Source organism: Varanus komodoensis, unplaced genomic scaffold (genome assembly GCF_004798865.1).
Source record: "Varanus komodoensis strain SLA01 unplaced genomic scaffold, ASM479886v1 scaffold7_3, whole genome shotgun sequence".
In the NCBI taxonomy this organism is placed as follows: Eukaryota; Metazoa; Chordata; class Lepidosauria; order Squamata; family Varanidae; genus Varanus; species Varanus komodoensis.
Genome location: NW_025336480.1, coordinates 17,804,392 through 17,827,045, shown reverse-complemented (window position 1 = coordinate 17,827,045; position 22,654 = coordinate 17,804,392). Strand labels below are relative to the sequence as shown.

The 22,654-nt window shown below is 44.2% G+C and overlaps 1 protein-coding gene and 1 long non-coding RNA gene across 5 annotated transcripts in view; one reads left to right on the top strand and one right to left on the bottom strand.

Moving 5' to 3' along the window:
- The window catches only part of ANXA6 (annexin A6), a 59,740-nt gene extending 50,244 nt beyond the window's left edge, over positions 1 to 9,496 (top strand). Inside the window, exons 21-26 of one of the 3 annotated variants that reach the window (XM_044454444.1) lie at positions 2,669 to 2,686; positions 4,396 to 4,489; positions 5,377 to 5,472; positions 7,636 to 7,694; positions 8,237 to 8,359; positions 9,112 to 9,496. In XM_044454444.1, the coding sequence (XP_044310379.1) occupies positions 2,669 to 2,686; positions 4,396 to 4,489; positions 5,377 to 5,472; positions 7,636 to 7,694; positions 8,237 to 8,359; positions 9,112 to 9,168 (447 nt within the window). In that variant the 3' untranslated portion in view covers positions 9,169 to 9,496. Of the gene's footprint in view, positions 1 to 2,668; positions 2,687 to 4,395; positions 4,490 to 5,376; positions 5,473 to 7,635; positions 7,695 to 8,236; positions 8,360 to 9,108 lie in introns of all 3 variants that reach the window. The other 2 variants (XM_044454443.1, XM_044454445.1) reach the window with 2 other exon arrangements.
- Positions 9,470 to 22,654, bottom strand: part of LOC123035821 — a 30,086-nt gene continuing 16,901 nt past the window's right edge. Inside the window, exons 4-5 of one of the 2 annotated variants that reach the window (XR_006417040.1) lie at positions 18,695 to 18,772; positions 9,470 to 10,097 (exon numbers count right to left, since the gene is read on the bottom strand). This is a non-coding gene — a long non-coding RNA (uncharacterized LOC123035821). The remainder of the gene's footprint in view (positions 10,098 to 18,694; positions 18,773 to 22,654) is intronic. The other variant, XR_006417039.1, reaches the window with a different exon arrangement.

Sequence of the window (22,654 nt, the reverse complement as noted above, 5' to 3'; positions counted from 1 at the left end):
AAATGATGCTACCTTGCTTCCTGTGGCTACCACCATGGCCCTAAAATCTACTGTCCCAATGCCACTTTTCTTTTAAACAGAAATGCCAAGAGGAATGCTTGCTTGTGCATCACAGTTAGGGCAGGCACTTGGAATTATGAATCAGATGTGAGGTGAACGAGGAGGAACATTAGCTGCATCCCCACCCTTCTGCCATCTTGATATGCTCCTCAATTTGGAGACAAGTTCAGCACTGGAGCCTCTTCTGTGTTGGGTTCCTTGTGTAATGTAGAGCCCTGGGTTTAGGATCCTGATGGATTGAGCCTGCCCAAGTAGACATAACTTCTGCTGCAGATGTTTGCCTCCAGCTCGGGGAAGGCACTGAAGATGCTGATGGGGAGGGCTGAGCCAGCACGCCGTTCCCTTCTTAGCTGTGTAACTTGAGTGTCTCGATAGGGCCATAGCTCTAGCTTCTGCAGCCCAGAGCTAGGAGAGAAGTGAGCAGTCTGCCTCAGAAAAAATGCCCAGCACTACAATTCCCTTTAAGCTTAAGGAAACCCACCAGCCTATGGGAGAAGGAGTTTCATTTGGCCAGCCCATGATATGGGAAAGCTGCATGGTAGATTTATGGAAGGAGAGGAGAGTTGAGGTTTTATGCTGCACTGGTTAAGGTTAGTCTATTGCTTTTGCTGGAAAAAAGATAACATGGAATGGTAGGCTTTCAGCTCTTCCTTAGAGGCACCTGACAGTAAGACCCTCCAAACCAGTCCTGCACTTATTACATGTATTTAGAGAGGATCTTGTGTTCTGCAACTCTCGTCATGAGGGTTTCTCAGTTTGGACTTTGAACTCAGATTGCGTGATTGTTCATGTGTGCCAAACCTTCACATAGGCCAGTCTTCATTAACCCCTGGCATCTTCCAGTTGTGCTGCTTACAATTCCCATCACACCCAGCCAACATGGCCAGTGAGTATGCTGGCTGGGGATTATGGGGACTGTAGCTTAGCATATCCAGAGGGTGCCAGGATGGGAAAGGTTGCTGTAGATATAGCTTCTGTGGTTTCTAGAAGGCTTGAATAGAGTAAAATATGTACAACCAAACATGTCTTATGTAAAAATTTGTTCCCCCAAACATGCAGCAGTTCCCCAGTACAAATAAATGCCACAAATGATCCTTCTTAGTCAAGATGGAAAGGCTGAATTCTTGCTTGCAACTTTTCAGTTAGCCAGTTCTGATAGTTCTCTGGTTCCAGTAGGTACTGGACAGTTCAATAGTTCTTTGGCAGATAATTTAACTCCAGAACATAGGATGACCACAACTGGCAGCTTATAAATAACTGTTTCTTAGCCCTGCAACAACAATACAAATATAACATACCAGTACTACCAAAGGAGAAAAAAAAGGATTCCCCATCCTCTTAGAATTCAGCTATACATAAGTTTGGCTTGCCTTATACAAGGTGATAAAGGCCTATAATGATTAATTAGTGCTCCAGCACTCAGCTTCCCGGTGGAATTTGCCTGTAGATGTCTAAAGCATCCAATTCTGAAGGGTTACATAGGATGCAATACTGTATCCATAATCAGGGACAGCTTCCTTAAAAATACTAGTTAAATGGTCTGGTTTTAAATGCCTACTATGGTGTGTGAGGTTGGAAGATTTACTGGTATATTTTCAGCTCAGCCCTCTGTGATATGGAGAGATGGGCGTTAGTTAGCTTTGCTTCCTTTTGGCTGAAACGATGAACAGGGCAGGTCTTGTGCCTGCACTGACCTTACCACTCCATTCCTTTTGCATGTTTGTGCGCGCATGTGGGCGTTTTGGGCAAGCTGTACTTTCTCGTAGGAGGGGAGAGAGAGAGAGAGAGAGAGATGCAGAAGATGCTGGCTAAAATACTGTAGTTGTGGTAGATCATAGCAAAACCTCAGTGCTTCCCAGTGCTAAGCAAGGTGTGAATACACGCTAGAATGCTAAGCATGTGGTATTAATCAGCCAGTGAGACTTTCTCCCCAGCATTGTGAAACCTCATTCTAGCATAGATGGCACATCAGCATGCCGAGTCTGGCAGCAGGAAGCACTTTCCCGGGCCACTTTTCTTTCCCCAAAGGTGTTCTTTCCAGCCATACTCACAAACCAAGGCTCAGCTTTCTTTGGTTAAGAGCCCTGTGTCTCCTTCCAGTCTTAACATTAATGGTTTCTTCGCTTTCCCTACACTTCTCAATCTGACCTTGGCCTACCTCTGTTCATCAGATTGAAAGTGCACTACGGCAAAAACCTTGTGCTTAGGATTATTGTACATCTGATCAGAAAATAAATCATACATTACTTTACAGCCCAGGCATAGAAACAATTGCTGCCCATAAGCTCTGTTTCTTTTCAATTTCCCTGCCACGTTGCATTTATATTAACTGGTTATTTCTGAATTGAGATTTTGCAGGCAAGGGGTTATTGTTGTTAGTTTAGCTGCTGAATTGGACACACTTAGACCTCCATGTGGAGAAAAGACATGGAAAATATCATGTCCCTCTGTTGCCACTGTACCATAATGTGTACTAATGCTGGTGTCAGCTTGAGACATTAGAACAGCCCCATTTTTATCTGTGAATATCCCAGAAAGGCCTGTGCAGCACCATTTCTGACCCTGTTGCCTTCTTCTTCTCTCTCTCTCTCTTTCTCTCTGTTATCAGGTTGCTGCTGAAGCCCTGGTGAGTGCCTGCCCCCCACCCCCTCAACTCCTGTACATCTAAGAATACCGCTGAGGTTAGGTTTTAGAGCGCAAAATTCCACACAACCTTTTCAGAATTGAAGGGAGGGTTCCCCTCAGCCTGGGGCCTGTAGCCTTACGTGGGTCTCTTTCATATGCAGACATGCTGGCTGGTATCCGGCCTTTCACACAGAGAACCAGATTCCCTGTTTTGGGAACAAAGTGTCTCGAGCACAAGAAGTTTCCGTAGGTGCAGTCTGAACACTGCAGGTGGCTTAGTGCTGCCTGCTCTACTTGAGCATTGACCCCGAGACCTTTTGCATGCAAGGCATGTGTGGTGCTGGAGAACTGTGGATCCTTCCTCAGCCACGTTTGGAATCAGGAGGGAAAGGTGCCTTCCTTTTTACCCTCTGCAGAGCTGGGGGGCAGGGGTAGAAGAAGGAACTACATAGGGGAGAGCAAAGGGATTAATTTATTTGTTTGGGATGACCAGTTAAGTACGGGATGAGGGTGACTGAAGTTCTTGGGGAAGCCACCAGTGATCCAGGGTGCTGCTGGAGATGTGTGCAGATTTCTTGCAACTTGGGGAATCCCATAATCATGCTCGGCAGTGTAGTGATGATTGTAGTGGGCAGCTTCACATGACCTTTCGAGAGAAGGACACCTGGGGAGGGACCTTGATGCTTTTGTCGTTGCTGTGTGTTCATTTCGCACCCATGCATAAAGGTGGAGGTGGAAAGAGCGAGAGCTGTTTTTACCTATTTGGGCTAGAGAGAAAAGCAGTGGAGTGATCAGTATAAGAAACGTTGAACTGACAACCTCTATATTGGAGGTGTTAGTGCTCTTGAAATGGGGAGGGGTCTACTGCTCCAACCTGCTGCCCTCTAGATGTTTAAGATGACAGCCTCCAATACCACCAGCTGTTCACTGATGGGAATTGTAGTACAGAATATCTGGAGGGCCCCGCCAGTTTGAGGAAGGCTGCATTAGAGAGTGCGTGTCTCTATCATAATTATAAGCAAAGAACAAGGACCTTTTGATCTTTTTACAATGTATCATGTGCTCATCATTCCCTGTCACAGTTGTTTACAGATTCTTTAAAGAACATGAGATTCCAGTTTCTAACCAGCACTCCCAGTCTTTTTAGAGCAGGGAGAATGAAGCATTTAATTGTGAAGGCAAAAGGAAGTGTGATTTCTTCCTTGTGTTATTCTGTTATAGTACAGCTCCACCTAGAGGCTATATAGCAGAAAGGCAGGAAATGAGCAGCTCTTTGCCTAGAGCTCAGATCTAACAGTCTGTGATGAAACTGATACAGTGTATTAACAAGCTCAGTAGAAAAGTTTGTGAACCTAAATGTGACCCCCTCACAGGATCACTTTGCATGGAAATATGTCCTGCACCTATGGAGACCGGTTTAGACTTGGAGAGAGAGAAGACACTGGACTTTTCATAATGGACATGGAAGCTTGGGCTGAGTGGCTTTCACAATCTCTGATGCAGTATTAACTGGGGAAGGGGAGCACCTCTGTTAAACCGGGTCGATTTGCTCCGGCTTGTAGCTTTTTTTGAATAGGTAAATGCAGGCATTATTCTGTCCCCCTTGTAGGACAGCACCAGTGTAGATTCTCAGCAATCCAAAGGAGTGATTTTTCTGGCCCCTGTCCTTCTCTGTCTCCCCCACCCCTTCATTCTTCATTGCTTTTGCAGAAATTGTCTGATGTTTCCAGTGATGACTCGACATCCCTCGAGACACGGTTCTTGAGCATTTTATGCACGCAGAGCTACCCGCAGCTCAGGAGAGGTAGGGAGTGACTGCAGCGAGTTCATCTTAGTCCAGAGCTAAACACAAACTCACTCGTTGACCTGACAGTTTCAGGCCATGCTATTGCTGCTTGGGAAAGGGCTGCTGTCACCCCCCAGGGGCCTAGAAGAAAAGGAGGCTCTGATGCAACCATTTTGCTGCACAAACCTGGACTTTCTCCTTTTTATCTCTAGGAAACTATCTTGTCTGGCCATTGTAATTCCAGAGCAGGAGGTTCATTTTGTCAAGTACACCTTTCCTCAGAATGATTAATGGCCCATTCTTGTGGTGTGCCTTGATAGTTGATACCACCTGTGGCAGTGTCTGCTTGAACCTGGATGGTCACTTTGAACACTTGGCTGTTCACGCACAATGGAGCTTTGTGTGATAGCTGCACTTACCTTTGTGTTCACATGTGCAGCCCCAATTTGGAGCAGAATCATAGTCCTTCCAGGGGAGCCGTTTCCCATTTCCCCACACTTCAATTTCTACAAACATCCATATGGGGCTGTTAAAAAAAACAAGGAAGAGGCATCTCCATGGAGTCAGAGGAGGCTTTGTTTTGTTCTAAAGGAATTTCAAGGGGAATTGGGGTGACTGCTTAAACAGGATTTAAACCAGGATTTCAACCCAAAGTGGGACTGCACGTGATTGCATGAAGGCAGTCACAACTTTCACACACAGCTCCATTATGTGTGATCAGCCTGATGTTTCGCTTGGCCCTAAACACTATAAAAGTGTCCAGAGAGCATCAGCAACCTTATGGCCCTCTTGTCACCAGCCTAGGGCTCAGCAGTGAGGTTGGTTTGGCCCGTGATGTAGGTTTTTGGTTGGGCCTGCTGTGGTGGAAATCCTGACATCTCTCACTGTGTCCCTGATCCTTGCAGTCTTCCAGGAGTTCATTAAGCTGACAAACCATGACGTGGCACATGCCATCAGCAAGCGGATGTCTGGAGATGTGCGGGACGCCTTTTTAGCCATTGGTGAGCACATTTGCATGAACTGAACAAGGCACTTCTGATTTCCCCGCATATGTTGTGAGGACTCCACCAAACCCTGAACTTGATCTTGCAACTAGTGAGCAGTTGCGGAAATCTCTAGTATTTGCATACATTATGCAAGAGGCCTAAGGTAATTGCAAAAATGTGGAGTGTTCTGCAGAGTTTGGCTACTTTGTGAAATGGCATTCAGGTACACATAACACAATATGGGACTGTGGGGAAGGAGCTGATGACTGTTGGGGAAGGGATGACTCCTCGCCTCTGGAACTCTTACATAGGCTCAGTAATCAAGGTGACACTTCCTGAAGTCTGCGTGCACTTTTCAGTGCACAAGCCCGAGAGCTAGAAACTTGCTCATATTTAAATAAAAGTCCTCCATAAAAATCCCACATATATTGCTAGGTGCCATACTTGGTATGAATGTTCTGTACGGCCTAGTATGGTATTGGCTGTGCTGATTTCAAACTCTAATGACTAAGTTTTGATTGCTGAGCAGCATCTGTGCATAGAATCCCACGCACATCAGTGAACCCTTGAGGGACTTCAGCTTTCGTGCAGCAGGCATCTCGATGTCGAGCCCTTCCAGTGCACTCTCTCTACAGTGCCGCCTGCCTTGGTCCCAGGACAGGTGCACAGCCAGTCCAGCCCCAAGGACCATGTCATGCTGGCTTGGGGAAAGCTCTCTTGCACATGTGTGCACATGCACTTGCACTTGCACAAATGTACTTAAAAATGCACACACCTTCCAGAGAATCCTGAGAATACCTTCCTTTTCCTGTGCTGCAGAAGGAGAAAAAAAAGTTACTGATGTGAGGATTTCCAGGGGGAGGGCGCAGCGGTCCTTCTCTCCACCCCCTTTTCCAGCCATCACCATCCATGTGACTCTGCTGCTGCCGCCAGTGGAGAGAGAGAGAAACCTGTATCGGCCTTGCTGGGAAGGGAGTGTGGTGGGAGGGGGGCTGGGCATGCTGGGGTACCGCAGTCAAGGCCTCTGGGGGATATAAATCACTTACCCCTGCCATTCCGTGAGGATTCTTTAAGTAACCTGTCTGCCACCTTTTCTGCTTAATAAACCTTTTAGAGAAAGTACTCACAAGGCCAGCAGGCAGATTGCCATACCGGGTTTAGGCTTAATGGTTCCTTCTCTGTTCATTTGCTTTCCCTGCAGTGGATGCAGCTGCCCCTTTTTCTCCCTCACCTGCTTCAGTTCAGAGCCATAGTCCCACCTTGTGGGTGCTCACAGGAAGATGTTGGGTAGACAGACAACTGGAAAACATTTGTCAAAGCTGCACCTGCTTAAAAGAAGTGTTCTTTGCTGCATAGTGTGCATATTTTGCAACTCCCTTGCACATATTTTCAGATCAGGAAGTGACTACCCCACCATCCATATGGTTTTCCTCTTACTGCAATCAACCGAATGTTGGTTTTAATTTTAGTTCAGTTTGTCTTTGATGGAAATGAGGCAACAAGGCAAAGTGTTTGCAGCCTTCCAGTTGCAGACCTGAACTCTGGAAACCTCCATCCATCCAAGAGGGGCCCAAGCTGTGCTATGTGGCTGTGATGCAATTTGGGATAAAGGTTTTGTTATTACACTGCATACGTTAGTCACTAATGGAAGGATGTCCGTGCTCTCAGTAACTGCCTTATGCAAATGGACGCTACTGTCAGAAGTCAGCCATGCTTTCCCCTTCCTTCACCCCACCATTGATGGTTCCCTCTATACATCCCTCCGGCCATGTATGGGCAATAGTCCCTGCATCTTCTGAAGCAGACTGTGGCTTCAAGAGGTTATGGCACAATACATACTTTGGTCTTTAAGGTGCCACAAGGCATTTTCTTGTTTGTGCATTAACAGGTGAACCTGCCTACACCCCTGGAAATTGCCCTTCCCCCCCACCCCAAGAACCTACCCATTTGGAAGTACAGTAAAGCCAATGGGGACAGCTCTTTTTACGGGCTGCCATTTTCCCAAATCCTTGTCTTTCCATATACAAACATGACCACATTCACCTCTTAGCTCTTTTCAAACATCAGTTGGAGTGTATGTATCACCACTGAGATGGAGCGATTTGAATACTGTCAATTCTAGTCCTTTCCAGACAATATTTTCACACGGTTGCTTCCCTTGTCCCTCTTTGTTTGAAGTGCGGAGTGTCAAGAACAAGCAAGCTTTCTTTGCCGACAAGCTGTACAAGTCCATGAAGGTAAAAATGATACTCGCATTGCGGTGGAGGGGAAAAAAGTTGGACATGGCTAATTAGCAACAGATTCTACCCTCGTGTCCCCAAGTTAGTCTCAACTGACAGAGGGAACGTGGAACCTTCCAGTTACTGGCTCAGACTATGCCACCTGCATAAAGGGAGCTAAAGTGGGGAATTTGCCAGTGACAGATGCTGCAGTGAGGGACACGGCCCCCAGCTCCAAGACCTGCATCTCTCTCCTGCCCCAAATACACAGCTTGAGGGCCACAGGGACAGCACCAGCAGAACAAGGCCCAGCAGCATCTCTAAAGGGAGCTCAGGTATCAGTGCAAATCTAAATTTAGCAGCACTGGATTTGGAAGCTCCCGTGTTGTCTTCATCCCATTATCATTGCATAAACAAAATATTCTTCTGGGTGATGGCGCTTGTTGCCATCTCTTCAAAATATTTTGCTTCTGCCAGTCTGAGGGGAAATCCCTGCACTTCCTGCTTCCCACCACCGCCTCTCTTTCTGACTGCTTTTTTCTTTTTCTCAATTTCACAAGGGTGCTGGCACAGATGACCGAACTCTCATCAGGATCATGGTCTCAAGGAGTGAAATCGACTTGTTCAACATCCGGCGTGAATTTTGGGACATATACGAGAAATCTCTCTATCACATGATTGAGGTAACCCGGCTTCTGCCTTTGCAAGCACAAGTTTCCCTCCCTGCCTGCAGTGAGCTATGTTGACCTTCTCATTTGTCTTTCTGTTGGAATGTTGAGTCAGCTGTGCTCATAACAGGTGATTTGGGCACTGAAGTGACTGCTTCACACCTTGGGTTTTCCCACCATGCAGGCCTGTCCTCCTGCAAGATAGGTACATAGGCCCTGTGCATACTATTTGAAGTGCAGATCTGTTTTGCCACAGATGCACTGATCAGTTACCAAAATGAGTAATAACCTCCCAGTTGTGCTGGCACACTTTGAAATTGTCCAGTGCACACACTCTCAAACTCCCTTTCCCTGGCAATGACTGAGTTCTGTGAAATTGTGACTTTCAAAGCAACCCTTAATGAGGCCTCTGTGCAAAGATTAGCTCATTAACAGCCACTGTCAAGCAGGTGCTAAGAAAGGCTCATCTGCATTATAAGTATATCATGTTTGTGCTAGTTTAACAGTTGTGGCTTCCTCCAAAGAATCCTGGTAGTTTGGTGAAAGTAGCAGGATCACTTTGTCTTGATCTCCACACACAACTACAGTTCCTGAGGTTGCCTGATGCAGAGCAATGGCTGTCGAACTAGTTTAAGCCTACAGTGTAAATGTACCTAAAGGCATGTATTGGGAGATCAGCAAAGTATTTACTGTTTTGTATGCTTGACTTGTAAGGCTAATAGTATAAAAGTATTTCTGCGTTTAACCTTGCTTTTTTCTCTCAGAAGGATACCTCAGGAGATTACTGTAAAGCATTGCTGGCCATTTGTGGAGGAGAAGATTAAGCAATCCGTGACAGCTATATAGAAGCCTGGCTTCATGTCTGAACCGTTGTCACTCACATATGTGCAGCCTAGACGCCACTGTTGCTTTTAGGAGCTTCAGGATATGTTTTGGATCCACAGAGAAGATTCACTTTGTGTTGGGGCGGGGGGATGTATCACAAAAGAGCTTAATATTGCAAATAGCTAAGAACACAAGGTTGCTCAGTTGCATGGATGGGGAAATTGTCTGAATTTGTGCAAAACCAACTAATGTGCCTATGTCCAGTAAAGTAAGTGTTATGGGTATTTTAAATGAAAGAAATAAAATGTTCACTGTTGCTGACTATGAGTTGGACCAAGTATTCTCCTTTTTTGTAAGAGAAGAGAACAAGATTATATTTTAGGTAAGTTGCAAAAAACCCTTTATCCAATTCTCATGCAGTGATCCACAAATATGGTCACCAATGGTAACCACTTCTTGAGCCTGACAATCACTTGACACAATACGAAATGAAAGGCTGCCAGGTGTTGATTTCCTTGCGCTGGAATTCAGAAGAGCAGAACCCCCAAAGCCCTGATGAGGTTGAGACTTGACCCTTCCAAGTTTAGAGAATGTGAAGCCTCATCATTGATCTTGCAGCAAGTAGAAGTGGTGAGATGTCTTCTTGGTTCTGAGTATCTCTGAAATTTCCAAACTTCCACTGTGTCCTCTGTGTAAGGAAGGGTCAGGGTCAGTCTTCTGTATTTTAAGGCTAGAATTAGATTTCTAAATGCTCAGCGTGATCTGCTCATAACCCCCTTCACTAGCTATGTCTTGTGTACAGCCTTTCTTAAAAGCCTATCAGCAACAGCCCACAAGGGTAGCATGCGGATCTTTGTCTCTCAACAACTGTGAAGGCTCATTGGGGTGGCCTCTGGCATGTTGCAATCTCTCAGCCTCAGTTCTCAACCTGTAAAATGGAGAGATTTAAATTTATGTGTTACTTTACCACTGCAAGTTCACACTAAACGCAACTGAGGCAAACAGTGCAGAAATCCATGGTTACTATTACAGGGAAAAATACCCAAAGTCAATATAAGCTGTAATGCACATAAAATTAATACCATCAAAACAAGATAAGACAAGACATGTTCGTCCAAATACACAAATCCTCCCCTGTTCACGACTGAGAATGAACACCACAAGAGTCTTTGGCACCATAAATATGTCAGTGCCAGATGAGATTCCTGGAAAGAGATTCTATAAATAAGAGGTTACCACAGAAATGCCCGTTCCTGACCTGATCTCCACAGACACAGAGTTTCTCTCAGAAATCAAGTGTTCACAGTTAAAAAGAAAAAGCTGAGAAGTTTCTAAAAATAAGTTCTTACGCCCTGGCTGTAAAAGGTGGTGTGGTGGAGGGGAATTATTTGGTAAGAAAATTATTCTAAACTCCATTCTCACACAGGCCTCTCTTAAAATTAAGGCCGAAGGCAGAGGTCATGCTGATGCTCAGGCTTCCTACCATATTTTCCCGAAAATAAGACCTAAAGAATCCCTAGCATGATTTTTCAGGATAATCATAAGCCCTACCCCAAAAATAAGCCCTAGTTAAGATCATCCTATCACTTTCTGGCAAATAGATGGGGAAGAAATGGAGGTAGTGACAGATTTTATTTTCCTGGGATCCAAGATCACCTCAAACGGGGACTGCAGCCAAGAAATTAAAAGACGCTTGCTCCTGAGGAGGAAAGCTATGGCAAATCTAGATAGCATACTAAAAAGCAGAGACATCATCCTGCCAACAAAAGTGCGTATAGTCAAGGCTATGGTTTTCCCAGTTGCAACATATGGCTGTGCAAGTTGGACCATAAGGAAGGCTGAGCGCCAAAGAATTGAGGCCTTTGAATTGTGGTGCTGGAGGAGACGCCTGTGAGTCCCTTGTACTGCAAGGCAATCAAACCGGTCGGTCCTAGAGGAGATCAGCCCTGACTGCTCTTTAGAAGGCCAGATCCTGAAGATGAAACTCAAATACTTTGGCCACCTAATGAGAAGGAAGGACTCCCTGGAGAACAGCCTAATGCTGGGAACAATAGATGGCAAAAGAAGAAGGGGACAGCAGAGGATGAGGTGGCTAGATGGAGTCACCGAAGCAGTTGGTGTGACTCTGGGGGATGGTGGAGGACAGGAAGTCCTGGAGGAATGTTGTCCATGGGGTTGTGATGGGTTGGACATGACTTCACAACTAACAATAACAAAGATTGTCAGCCAGACGGATGCATTTAGTACATCTGTTGCAAAAAATGGTGGATGTATTGAAGTATCTAATAATATTGACATTAATACTTAAATGATAATATACATTATAATTATTTGTAAATACCCAAGCAGGCACCTTTGGACAAGGTAAACATGTAAACAGATGAACTCGACTTACTGCTGAATGACCAATCGGAGTACAGATAATGCGCACGAATAACATGAATACACAGTGTCCTTGTAATGGCCGTACTTAATGCACTTGTGTGTTGCCACTCCTGCCTTGTAAGTCTTCAATTAACACTTGATTTAATGACAGATTTAAAGGGAATAATATTTTGACCCCTAGACAAGATGAGTGCAAAAAGAAAGAACTATTCCATTGAGGATTCTTGGAGAAAAAATTAATATAAGACCCAGACTTATTTTTGGGGAACACAGTCGTATGACCAGGCAGTCCACTTCTGGATGTGAATGGGAAAAAACTCCTTTTGCACAAAAGCAAACGTTCCTTTCGTAATCATTCTGCAAATAGAATGTTCCCTTTTCTATTGGCTTGGCAGAAAGCATTTTCAGACAGTTTAGAGGAGAATTGGCAGATTGCCCCTAAGGAAATAGAAGAATTAACTCTGAAACATTGGAGTTACTGGTTTCTCTTCTATTTTAGCAAAATAAATGAACCCTTCCAGATAAGAAACAGAGCATTGCTTTAGCTACTAAAAAGGATGTTTATACAACCCCCTCTTTACATGTACAGTTGAAGGGGTGGCAGGGTTGCAGTTTCCAGCCCCAGCCCTGGAATTCGCACATGGGAAGGGGATGTATGTCTGTGTAGCCCCTTGGCCAATATTCCATTAAATATGGGGCAGAGAAGCATGGAAGTGTACAGATGTTGAGGGCTGTTGGGCCTGGCCCTTATAAAGGGCCCTTCGATAAAGGAAGAAGGAAATGTGTTTGGTTGCCTTCACAAGTCATAACCTTCATATGAGTGGTCTAATGAAGCAGGTCTGTTTCCAGTGAGACTTCTGAAATTAAGACTTGTTGGCTAACCTTTAACTGGAGCGTTTATTTCTATTGGAGCTTCATTTCTATGGTTAGGTAAAAAATATGCCTCAAGCAAGAACTGAAATGAGTTGAGAGAAAATGCTTTCCAATCTGTGTATTGAGTAACAATGCCTGAAATTGCCCTGAACCATACTTGGATTGCATTTGCTTCTTTTATTACTTTGTAACTGAAAAATTCCACTCAATGGTTATACTATCTCTACCAACCCACAGAGGCCATCACGATTGCATTAATGCCACTTTTCTCCACGTACATCATGTTTCCTGGCATTACTTCATGGATTTTGTGGTTTGGAGATTTTTATCAGAAAGGCTAAAGAAAAAAGTAGACATTTATTAATAGATAAATCATAGACTTCATTTTAGTGAGAAGCATATGAATTACTTCCAGTGCCAGGATTTTTCATACTCCAGTCATAATTGCTGCAAGAAGCTTCCGTCAGGACAGGAAACTGTTGTGTTACAGAAAGTTTTAGATAGTCTTATTCTAAGATTGTGAAGAATTTTTGCATCCAGTTTTGATAATGTGTTTTAGATATGTTGACGTATTGTCTTTGCTTTGCCTTTGCAAAATTATTAAATCACAATCATACAAGCACACGCAGCTGCCAAATGTCAGAGTAAATACAGCTGCAGGTCAGCTGTAAGATACAGTGAGAATTATGTCAAAAGCTAACATGTAATATGTCAAGTCTGACGAAATAATGAAATTGGATGTAAGGCAGTGAAATCTAACATCCAAATAACAATGGGATACCTTTGATACCTAACTTTGCCCATGAAAATAGAAGATAGCTTTGGAGAGCCAAATCATTGGAGAAAGGGGGCTGAGCCACTATTTCCAGGTAAAGCTGCAACAAGGACTTGTGAATGAAGGAGGCACAACCTGTTCCGTACTTTCTTTAACATCTTCAGGGAAGAACAACGTGTAACCTCCCTGGGCAATTTCTTGCCTTCCTTAAAGATTTTTGCAATTGAGCTGGCTACTGCTTTGTTGCATTTTCCATTTGTTACTATTTGTTCTACATCTAAAAGCTTTTTCAGAGAGGTTTTAAAAAACACTTCTTTGCACCCACCAACTTTTTATCTCGAGACATTTATCTCCTGTGTTCATTTTAAAGAATATTTCCATTTTCTTCTGACTGCGCATGCACACCCATTTAGGACCCGAGGGGTCTCCATGTTTGAAGACTCCGCACTTCATCAACCCCTGGTGCCCACCCACTTGCGGCAGGGACTCCCTCTCCAGGGACAGCTGCTCCAACACATGGCAAGCAGGTGCAGTGTCCTCCAGCGATCTTAGAGGCCTGAGCACCCACCTTGCCTGCTGCCCCACCAACATTTAGTGGCACCAGCTGCCACTGCATAGGGTCAAACTAGGCATGATGGGGCTGACGGATGCTATTTCACAGGGGAAAGGAAGCGTGTGTGCCAATTCTGAACACTTCCCTCTCTGACTCCTTCTCTTACAACAAGTGGTTGCTTGAGCCACTTTGTCTCCTTGCTGGCCTGCTTCTGTTAGATCAAGACTGGACAGAGTGCCAATCAGCTGTAGACATGTAAGGCATCATGGAGGAGAGGGGTTAGGCACCTTCTCGTTGTTGCTCTTAATTATCCTATATTCAGGCCTTGCTTTATTTTTATTATTATCCAGCCTTTTTTCCTTTCAAGGAACTCAAAGTGGCTTACATCATTCTCTTCCTCCTGCTCTCAATCTTATCCCCACAACAACAACCCTGTGAGGTAGTTTGGGCTGAGAGCCTGACTGGCCCAAAGCCACCCAGTGGGCTCCATGGCTGGGTGGGGACTAGAACCCGGATCGCCTGAGTCCTGGACCTCCGCTCTTCACCACTACACCGCACTAGTTCTCTACTTGTGAACAGACCAGCCCCCATTGTTTGGTTTGCTCTGATGGTTACATCCCAGCTCAGCAACATCGCTGGTCCTCTTCTCTTTCCCATCTCATCTGCACAACAGTTCTGTGAAGTGGGCTATGGTAGGAGAAAGTGGCTGACCCAAGGCCAACAAATGAATTTCATGGCCCATGGGGACTGTTAAGGTGGGTCTCCCCAATTCTAGACTACCACCCTTAATATGCAGGTGCAATGTCATGCGCTCGAAGGAAGGTGAGCAATGAAAAATTTATAATCCAGCTTGATACTAGAGTGTGGACAAGCCAAAATGCATCAGATAGAGTTGTACTTCCTTCCAGCAGTTTTTCCTCCTTGGCAGCTTTCTCCCTAAACATGGAGAAAACTGTTTGAGTGGCTCTCAGCAGGTAGATTTTTTTGTGGGGAGGCTCTTCCTTCCTGCCCCACACCGTCATTTTACTGCTAAAAATTAGACCTCCAACTCCCTCCCCCTATGCAACGGGGGCAGATGCATGTTCCAACACCACTGGAGGCAGTTCACTTTTGCCTCCAACTGCTAATAGGGGGATTGTAACCCAATTTCCAAAATTATTCTGACAAACTCAAGATTGCCTGAAGAGTTTGAACTGGTTGATAATCAATTTCTGTATTCTCAGAAGCCCATATTTTCTCCAGAAATGGTATGTCAAGTGTGGTCTGCTCCTTAAACAATACTGCCCTATCAGTAGAGATAGAAGATCTAAATTAAACTAAATTAAGATGAGATCTAAATTAAACATGGAAATGATTTCTTACATTTCCAGAAGGGCCACTTAGGGATGCTGGGTATCCTATTTTAAGGTAAACTGTTTTATAGAACTCGCAAAGGATGGTCCTTTATTTGAAGATGGCCTTTCTTTTAAGACCTATCCAGGACAAGCCTGGTTTTCAGGGAAATAATGTTAAGGAGGAAAAGCAACACTGGCCTTACAGTTGCCCATTAATAGTTAGCCCCTGGCAGGCACACAAGTCACATGGTCACAGTCGTCTTTATTGTGATGCCACTACATTTCTATTTAAATTAGAGTAATTATTTCTAAAAGTGCATCGATACATATAAATTAGCATTTGCAAATTTTATGATGCTCTCAATCTTCTTTTGTCCACTGTGGTGGTGTTCTTTTTGTTACTTATTATTGCATTATATTTTATTAGATTATACCCAGTCTTTCTTCCTCTTGCAAGAAAGCCAAAGTGACTTATAAGTATCTGCTCCTCTCCATCTTGTCCTCATAACAACAGCCCTGTGAGGTAGGTTAAGCTGAGCGCCCATGCATCACCCAGTGGGCTTCATGGCCAAGTGGTGACTAAAACCCAGATCTCCCATGTCCCCAGTCCAGCATTTTAACCACTACACCCCACTGATTCTCAATGCAGAATGAAAGTAATGCAGAACTGGCTACCAACAGTGGGATATGACTCCAAGGTCTGCACTTTAGCATCCTTGAACGAAGACGGGTAACCACTGGAGACAATGAGGCAGTCCCGTCAAATCTGAACTGCGGTGCAGTGAAAACATGTTGCTCATAAGGAATTTTGAAGAGGCATGTGTGTCTATAAACAAAATGGGGAAGGAATATATGGCGATGGCAGAACACCTGTTACGGTGCTCCAAAGGTCTCATTAATGTTCGACTAGAGCAAGGAAATGGTTCCTTTTTGTTGCTTGGTACCTTATTTCCCCAGCCGCTGTCTCTGTGAATGATTGTGTTGTGTCACAGAAATATAACAGGAAAGTGTCTTAATGTTTAGAAGAGATTAGAACACTTTTAAAAAATGAAGGCAGGAAGGAAATCCTTCCCTGGTCATAAGGAAAGCAATATGCTGACATTTCCCACTAGAACATATCATTGCTGAAGTTTACAGATTCAGTGCATGCCATTGTCTCAAACTGGGCTGCTTAAAGAGGCTTCCGGGAACAGCAAAATGGTGTTTCAGGAGTTGCGACATTTCAAAAATAACTATCAGACCTATGCACATTGCATCCAGATGCTTGGAACATATCCTCCTGAGTCAGCTCCCAGGAAAGCTACACATCTCTTTTTGTCAGTAGCAGATTCTGGGATGAATCTTGCACGTAGCTTTTAAGTGGCTCCTTAGGAAGTTTTGGTTCCACTTCTATTCAGTGGAAAACTACTGCTGAACATTCTGGCTGCTTCTTCCCTTAGCGGGAATGGAATTGTCCGTTTCCTTCAGAAAGCAAAAACAGAAGGCATACCTTGATCCGTTACCACTGCACTTGCCAGTGCTACTGCCTGAGATTTACTGATAGGCTAGCCATGGTTCCTACACCAGATACTCCTTTATCTGAGGTACTGTTCTGTCCGAGTCTGGTTTAAACACAAAGAATTCTATGAAGAGAGTGAAAAGGGGGCCTTGACGTTGCCCATCCATAACACTGGGCAGGAGGCCGGGCAGTCATAAAAGTCACCACCTCACAGTCTTCCTACTATGATGAGATATATTATATTTCTTGAAAAATTTTAGCAATCCTTTCCAAATTTGCATCTATGCATATATATTAGTACACACAGATTTTATGAAAACATGTTCTCTTTACTGGCAATGCAAATTTCCTCCCACTGGAAATACCTCTGTTGCCACCCTACTCTCCCGGGAAGGGCAAGTGAACTCTGGAACGAGCGGGAGAGTGAGCGAATGAATGATGATGGACCGTGGCCGGAGGGACAGCCTCAGATCCTGAAAGTATGGGGGAAATTCAGGTGCAATGTGAGATCTAATTTTAAATCTATTTTTCCTGTAGGAAATAGTGGAAATAAATTCTTTTTTGGAATGGTGACAAAGACTTTGAAAAGTAGGGTTTTAAATGAATATTGTTACAACCAGCCAAACTGTAGCAAGGATTCTCTACCTGTTGTAGTAAAATCCAAGCCTGTGCTTGTTGTTTTGACTAAGTACTTTGCTACATGAACTCCAAAAGCAAAAGGTTCCAGGGGTGCGATGCTCAGATCAGGTTTCATTTCCTTTGAAACATATCCACTGAAAGCTTATTGGGATTTTGTAATATTTGCATTATTTACATATAGACAAATTCAGCTTAGATGGAGGTACAGCTAAGGGCGCAACCCTATGCATATTTAGACAGAAAATGAAGTCCTGCTACCCACACGGCTGGCTGTAGCATGCTGCAAACTGTAGGAGTTTCTTCTGCCTAAATATACAGAGGATTATGCTCTTAAATACTTCAACAGGTGGCCACAACTCTACACCAGATCTCTAGGGAAACAGTCTGCACCCTGAGTGGACAATCCAACACATATTTAGAAAGGAAAAAGCCATACACAAGAGTTGTGTCCTTCCATGCTTCTGGAGCCCAAATGGAGCTTCTGTGTCTGCCCTCAAGCTTCGCTCTTGTCCTTTTGTTTTCTTTTATGCACACAATTGGATCACATCATTAGGGGGTTGGAGACATAAATTCCTAGCTCAGTAATTTCCTAGCCCAGCCTTCCCAGCCTGGGTGCAGCCCTCCCCCACAAGTATATTGGACTAATATAACTCGCCGAATTCCCTGCATGTATGACAATAAGCAGTGCTGGCTGGGAATTATGGGAGTTAAAGTCCAGCTCATCTGGAGGGCAGACGGTTAGGGAAGGCCAATGGCTCAAGCCATTTAAAAATGTCAGCTATTGAAGGCCACTAGCCTATACATTTCCCCATAAAAAGGAAAATACTCCACAGCTTTGCAACGACTGTTGGGCAGACTGCAGTACCATGCCTGGACCAAGGAACTCTCCCTTGTCCAAATTCCCAGTCTCACAAAAGACATCATTGCTTTACAGTGTTACCTGATGTGTGTGAAAAGGCAAGCAGTGCACTGTGTGGAGCTTTAGAAACTCGGGCACATAGATTGACATGGGTAAGATGCATTTGCTACCCAAGTTGAATTTTCATGGTCTAGGGGTCCTTAAGACAGAGCGAGATCCTGGAGACAGGCAACAGCTGCTGGAACTCACACTGGCCTGTCATGCGCCTTTGCTTTGTTTTTGGAGGAAAGCAAACACAAGAACAATTGTTTGCCTCCTGTGCATATAATAAAGTATACAAATATGGGTTGAGGAGAACGACTGTCTCCAGGTGCTAGAAAGCACAGATAGTTGGAACCAATGTTAAACAAGCCGCACTCTTGGGCTGGATCCAGACTTAGTCTTGTTTCAAATTCTCACCTGAAATCAGTGGCATTTATGTCAGGCGTGACCACCCTAATCCCCACGGATTTCAGTGGGTCTGCTCTAAGCGTGGCTGAGGGTGCAATCCTGAGCATGTTTACAGTGAAAGGAATCCTGGGCATCTGCACAGTAGCATGAACGACTTACCTTCTCTGACCAGTGCTGCAAGTCTTCCTGGTGGCCACTATTTTCCAGAATATCCTACATGTGTCATTCCTTGGCATTCTGGGAAAAGAAAGTGGCAGATTTTTAAAAACAACATGAATTTGACTAACAAAATGAATGTTTTTTTTCCTGAGGAACAGACAAAAATGAAATGTCATTTTAACGAACGTAAAATAAAATGAATAAGGGCTTTCACACTGAAAATTGCTGCGATAGCAAATGGAAACAAATCTTGCACACTCCTGTCATGAGGCCCTACGTATATCATGCTGACAAATCAATCTAAGATAATGCAGTTTCGCTAATAAATATACGAGGTGCGTCCAGAAAGTAATGAGAATATTTTTAAAATTCTTTTATTGAAATTTTTACAATCGAGCATTGTCTCCTTCAAAGTATGCACCTTTGAGTGTACACAACACACCTCATGATTTTTCCATTCTACATAGCATCCCTGGAAGTCTTCAAGTGGGATGGCGTTCAGAGCTTGCGTAGTGACTCTTTGGACATTATCCACACTACCAAAATGGTGTCCTTTCAACCCATTCTTCATCTTTGGGAAGAAGAAAAAGTCACAAGGAGCCAAGTCGGGGCTGTAGGGTGGATGGGGAAGCACCGTGATGTGTTTTTCAGCCCAAAACTCTGACAGCCAAAGTACTGTGACTTGGTGTGTTGTCGTGATGATGGTGCAGCTTCTCCATAAGCTTTCCTCACCATTTCCAAAGTTCCGGATGCTTTTTTACACAATTTCACAAAATTGTATTGCGTACCGCTGTTCCAAACTCGCTTGCATTTTTCTTAATACAAGGCACTTGCACAGGGTGTCACAAAAAATAATGTCTTGACTCTAACAGGGCTGGAATGGAACTGATCAGTGTTCTAACACGTACCTGGCACCCCACCCCAAGTGACCTGGGCCAGCTTCTCCCTTCACGGAGCCCTTCTCGAGTGTGGGGGCTTCATTCTCGTTAATTCTGGATACACCTTGTATATTCCAGCATATTTCAATGCATCACATTAATTTATTGATGAACAGATTTGGTTTCTGTTATATTAATTGCAAGCAAGTATCAGATAGAAAGTTATATGCAACTTGTAATCCTTAACCTTTTCTCATTTATATTTAGAAAGCAAATAATCTCATCTGCATTCAGTTTTCATTTTCAGTTTTCCAGAGAGGTGAGCTTTGTTTTTTATCATAGGGTAATAGGATAAGGCCACAATTTTCTACACACTTATCAGGGAATAAACCTCCTAGAACTCCGTGTGGCTTATTTCTGAGGATGTAGAAATAAGGTTTGTGCTTAGGTTTCTGATAACTCCTATACAAATGTCAACTAAAACATTTCTTAAAATGGAAATAACATTTTAATTCAGCCCAGTTCATCCCTTATTTTACCCTTGGCTCAGTCAATAAGTGCAAGTCACCAGAAGATCCTTGCACAGGATGCGAAACTCAGCATGAGGTGTTTGGAGGGATGCTTTGCTTTCAAAATGTACCAGAAGAGATCAGTTGTCTGGCAGTCATGCAGTGGTACGCAGCTTCATTTGCCTTTGTACTCTCTAATTTGAGTGGCATTCAAGGTGCATGGCCTTCCTCCAGGGCTCTACCATAAGCCTGTTCCCCTGAGAAAAGAATTCCAGTGAATGGATATAACTGCTCCATCCAGAGGGTTCCAGTTTTCATATCTTAGTAAGCCAGCCAGCCAGCCAGTCGACAGACAGACAGACAGACTTTTAAAAAGCATCAGGAGATCTTAAATCAGTTTGACTCTTGTTGGAACCAATGCCCATTTTCTGTTGTGAATGGACATTCAGAATAATCTAGAATAAGAAGATTATTAAAAAAAAGACTAATCAGAAAAACAGATGAGAGGTCAGTGAACCATCCTTGAAGTGTGTACTAGCTGGATTCCACAAAGTTACCTGCAAAGATTTAAATAAAACCCTACAGTCTTCTCTGTATTGCATAGAAAGGCTTCATCCAGGTACACTGGATTGCAATGAAAGTGCAATTGCTCTGACTTTAGAAGTTACTGTTAAATTTGATTCCTTGGGCAGAGCATGGCAGTGGTGAGCTGAGTTGTAGCAAAGGGAGTCCGCACGGTGCAGAGTGTAGAACCTGATCTGCCCCTGCATAAGCCTGGCCACCGATAAGGCTCGGGAGGAGTCCCCGCCACGCTTGCTCTCCCTGCCAAAGATCAGCACCAAAGACAGGGATTCCCCTTATGGCACTGCTTCACCAGCACAAGCTTTGAGGGGAAGGGGCAGCCAAGGGCAGCGAAGACAACGCCGGCCAAGCCCTCTTTGTTCCTCCATTAGCAGAGCAAAGAGGACGTGCACAGGGCACTTCTCCATCCAGAAAAGTCCGTGCCAGGTCCCTCACCCAAGCACTGGGTGGAAGATCCACCTAGAAGAGGGGGCTGGTAGCCTCTGAATTAGATGACTGCAATGCACTCTGTGTGAGGCTGCCCTTGAAGACGGTTCAGAAGCTGCGGTGAGTGTGGAATGCAGCAGCCAGGTTAATAACCAGGCCCCGCAGGTCTGAACACATAAGACAGTTCTGGCCTCCTGCAGTGGCTCTGTATGCTTCTGGATCCAGTGTGAAGAGCTGGTTTTGAGTTATGAAGCCCTACATGGTTTAGGACTACAGTGCCTGTTGGAGCACTTCTCCCAACTGCAATGTACTTGGACACTGCACTCAGGCTCTGAGGCCTTCCTCAACCCGATGGGAGACTCTGAGGGTGGCACCAGGGGGAGGATGCTCTCTGTGATGGCCCCCCCATGCTTGGAACAGCCACCTGCTGCGGCTTCGCCTGGGCCAAACTCGCCACCTTTTCAACACCAGGTCAAGACAGCCCTTTATACAGAGGACTTGGTTGTCCAGGGGCCTGAGGTGATCATCCAGGTGGTTATTTTTCTTTGTAGGCTCTTTTAAACTATATTTTAAAAGGCACTTTGAATTCATTTTTACATTGTTGTTATTATGGTATTTGTATTGTGTTGTTTTATACATTGTTGTAAAGTACTCAGAGAGATTTGGCTATTGGGCAGTACAGTAATGTAGTTTTTGTTTAACAACAACAACATTGTATTTATTATAATTATAACTGCTCATAAAATTATTTTGAATGCTAACAGAAATACATTTTAATTCTCTAAAGGAGGGCTACACAGTTTACTTTGTGCTGGAGGCCTTACAGGGTGTTGGGAATCCTAGCAAGGGCTACATGAGAAAAGGGGCATGTCCAGAGCAAAAAGAGCATTTCTTCAGAAAAAAGAGGCATGTGATCCATCCCTACATGTGTGGAAAAGCCAAATGATTTTACTCCCACCCTCATGTATATCCACTGTATGCAGTCCATTCCCTCCAATTTATTGCTCTTGATTCTAGAGTAATATAGAATCTCCAAGCCAACCGGCTTTTAAAAACTATTTTTAGTTACAGGGATTAATTTAGCCAATTCAAGACAGTTTTTAAACTTTTGACCATACGCTTTTCTGCTTAACTTTAAGCATAGCTTCTATTAAACACTTTTGGAATAAGCCATGTTTTTGGTTGAGACTCAGACTGAAATACACAGAGTTTACTGGAAGAGGGCACCCACGTTTTCAGTGTCAATGAGGAAGCACCCAGTTTTGCATGTGAAACAGCTGCACTCAATGAACTTATTGCAGGCTTTGGGGCCCCGCATGCAAGCCTTTCAGGTCTTAATGCTGGCAGACGGTCATGTTAGTATGTCCTTAAGTATAACAGAATGGATTATCCTAGTCAATAGTGAGACCAGTGCAGCATTAAACAAAAAGCTCATGTTGTGTGGCAGCCGCAAAGGTGGCAAGGGACTGGAATATGGTGCCTGCAGATTGCTTGCTTGCCTGCCGAGATTAGTCCTATTCCGCATGGCAATAGTTCCATGAAATCTCGGACAGATACCTTTTCCA